The following is a 2886-nucleotide window of genomic DNA, read 5'->3' as shown; positions in this document are numbered from 1 at the left end:
ATCAATTATGTGTAGACCCCCTTTGGTTGCTTTACACTTGCACTAAGTACTGAATTCTTATACAGAGTAAAGCCTATTTATTGTTATTTTTATTATTTATCTCTGATATCCGGTACTGACGTTCAGCAGAATCATGACAAGCTGATGTACTTTTAAGAGCAGTAGTAATAAATGACAGATAATACTTTCCACAAGCACTATGCTCAAACTTAGAGAACATGGGACAACAAGTAATATATATATTGACAGGTGTGCTTTGATCTGGTTTGGATTACGCAGTCAGGCTGGTCACTTTTGTGCCAGGCCTAATCTCATCATGAGTACCGAGGTACCAATTGGAAGATGGAAACCTCACAGACCCAGAGGCCCACTTTCAGCCACGTACAACAGCCCAGGACCCAAGTATGGCTTGCCTGGGAGTACAGGTGAGTTGTGTATAACTCTAGATATATATTTGCTTCATATTTGCTGTTCTTTTTTCATCCATGCTCTGTTGATGTAAGAAACATGTCTATGTATTTAATGTCTCTGTCTGTTTTTGCTTCCTTCAAAGGCTATATTAACCACGACCCGTGCCAACCTCAAGCTCCTGCATTCAGCTTTGGCTCACGCCGTTTTAAGATCATGAATGGCTCTCCAGGGCCAGCACATTTTATTCCATCCAACATAACGGCAAAGGGCAAAGATGGCACCCCTTCTTACTCCATCTATGGACGAAACAAGGACCTTAGTAGCTTCCAAACTCCTGGCCCAGGTATAGTGAGAAAAATGCATAAGAGAATGTTGGCCTAATGTTTAGTCACCCTTACTTGCTCCTTTATGTTCACATAGAAAACTACTGGCTTTTATTGTAGGAAGTTTACTGATTGGTGGAACCCCAAGAAATATGGCCTCTTATCCAAGCTTTCCCATAGGCCCCTACAGTCCTTATCTTTCATAAGGGAATTACCAAACGTTATGTCTATTTCTGCTGTGAATGTGGTACCAGCACTAGGGATGTGTTTTTTTTTGTTTTGGGCACAAATGGAATGTTTATTGTGTGCCTTCTCATTCACAAGTCTGCGTTTCCTGTGCCATATTGTTGAAAATTTTAAGATAAAAGCAGTTTCGCGTTTTTTTTTTCTCATTTTCACATTTCTAAATCACATTTTGTAAATCCCACCAATGTGTTCTCTTTTCACAGGATATTACGCCCCTGAGCTTGCTAAGAAATTGCCTTACCGCTCTGCTCCAGCGGTTTCATTTGGAGCAAGAACAAAGATGTTCAGCAATGACCAGACACCGGGTATAAATCATATCATCATAAATCATAGTGATTGCTGTGTATATATATATATATATTGGTACTTTTTCAAACATTAAGCATCCTCCACATTGTTTTTTACAGCTTCATTTTTAGCTGCATTATTTGTTTTATACATTTCTGCAGATGTGAATTGTCCTCTGTTTCATATAAACTTCCAACTGTATTTTACACCACATGTCTTCCCCCAGGTCCAGCGGCATATAAGCTTCCCCCTATAGTGGGTTCAAACTTGGTTAGTAGATATGCTGTACCAAACCTGTCTGTGGGTGGCAGGAGGGAAATTGGAAGCATCTATCAAGACCTGAGGAAAGTGAGTATTTGACCAAATTGTATCATTCAATCCTTTAGTTCCATCTTCTGGATTTTTTTACTTTTAACTGACATGTTAATCCAAAGTGTCATTATATTAGTCATTCTCTCCTCATCTTTAATTTATTTAGACACCTGGCCCAGGAACCTATGGAGCTGTGGATCCAACTAAATATCAAAATAGGCCTCCTCAGTACAGCATGCATTCCAGAAACGCCATGCCCAGGGACTCAGCAAAAAAACCCAGCCCGGCATCCTACAAACCTGAGAAGGTAAGAGAAGGGAAAAGAAAATACAGGGGACTAATGATCGGAAACCAATCAGTTGCCTACAATGGCTGGGTATAGATGAAGTAAACATTCAAGAGATTTAATGTTGGGTAATGGTAGCAACAGTTAGAGCATGATTAATAAAAAGCCCAAATACTGGGCATTAACATATATTGCACTAGAGTTGTATTTTGGGTTTGCTATTATGTGGTATAGCCAGCAGTTTTGGTGGTTAGTCATAGTAAGTAAGTAATGAGAGCTAGAAAAAAATATTTTGGGGGTTACTGTTTTTTGTGGGGGTATTGTAAGGATACACCTGCTGCTTGATTATTGAAAGATTATAGTTGCTAGAGTTGATTTGTGTATTGTTGATACAGAGTGTGGTTGTAATCTGTGTCCTCGTTATCAGAAGTCTTCCTGTGTTCCCTGTAGGTTGTCCTGACCCGGCCTCAAGCGCCTAAATTCTCCTTTGGAATCCGCCACTCACCACATGTTGTGTCACTTATAGTGGATCTGGCAGATAAGCCAAAAAAGTATAACTGATCAACTTGGCAGCTCTCCCTTTTTTTATCCTGGGATTTAGAGCGAGGGCCAAGTAGAAGAGATGATAGATTACATAGTTAGATTAGAACGAGTTGATGTCTAATGCATTGATTCAATAAATGGAAAGTTATCCTACAACTTCTATGTGTCCAGTTAATTCATCCTATGTTTAAAATGATGACTGACTAATTGTGTGAATGTGATCCTAACTGACACAACAAACTCATTTCCTCCTAGTAAGGAAAAGCCTTTCTGCTCTTTTTCAATGGTTGTATTATTATTATTATTATTATTATTATTATTATTATTATTTTTTTTTTTTTAAATACTCATTTTATTGAGGGGAGGAATTTCATCAAATATGTATACAGACAGTTTCTGCATATACAAACATGATATCTGCATGTACATAAAATAGAAGCATTTGTGCACAGAACAAACTGTCCAATATCTTCATCA

At 38.4% G+C, this 2886-nt stretch overlaps 1 protein-coding gene across 1 annotated transcript; it reads left to right on the top strand.

Annotated features, from left to right (window-relative positions):
• The first annotated feature begins 316 nt into the window (after positions 1-316).
• Positions 317-2546, top strand: LOC128475021 (outer dense fiber protein 3-like). The gene is made up of 6 exons (XM_053457472.1): positions 317-425; positions 554-754; positions 1184-1285; positions 1495-1616; positions 1747-1887; positions 2317-2546. Exons 1-6 carry the CDS (start codon positions 317-319, stop codon positions 2425-2427), a joined length of 786 nt encoding a protein of 261 aa, XP_053313447.1. The 3' UTR covers positions 2428-2546.
• Positions 2547-2886: the final 340 nt, after the last annotated feature.

Source organism: Spea bombifrons, chromosome 2 (genome assembly GCF_027358695.1).
Source record: "Spea bombifrons isolate aSpeBom1 chromosome 2, aSpeBom1.2.pri, whole genome shotgun sequence".
Classification (NCBI taxonomy): domain Eukaryota; kingdom Metazoa; phylum Chordata; class Amphibia; order Anura; family Pelobatidae; genus Spea; species Spea bombifrons.
Note: the sequence above shows the minus strand (reverse complement) of the source record. Positions and strands in the feature narration are given on the sequence as shown.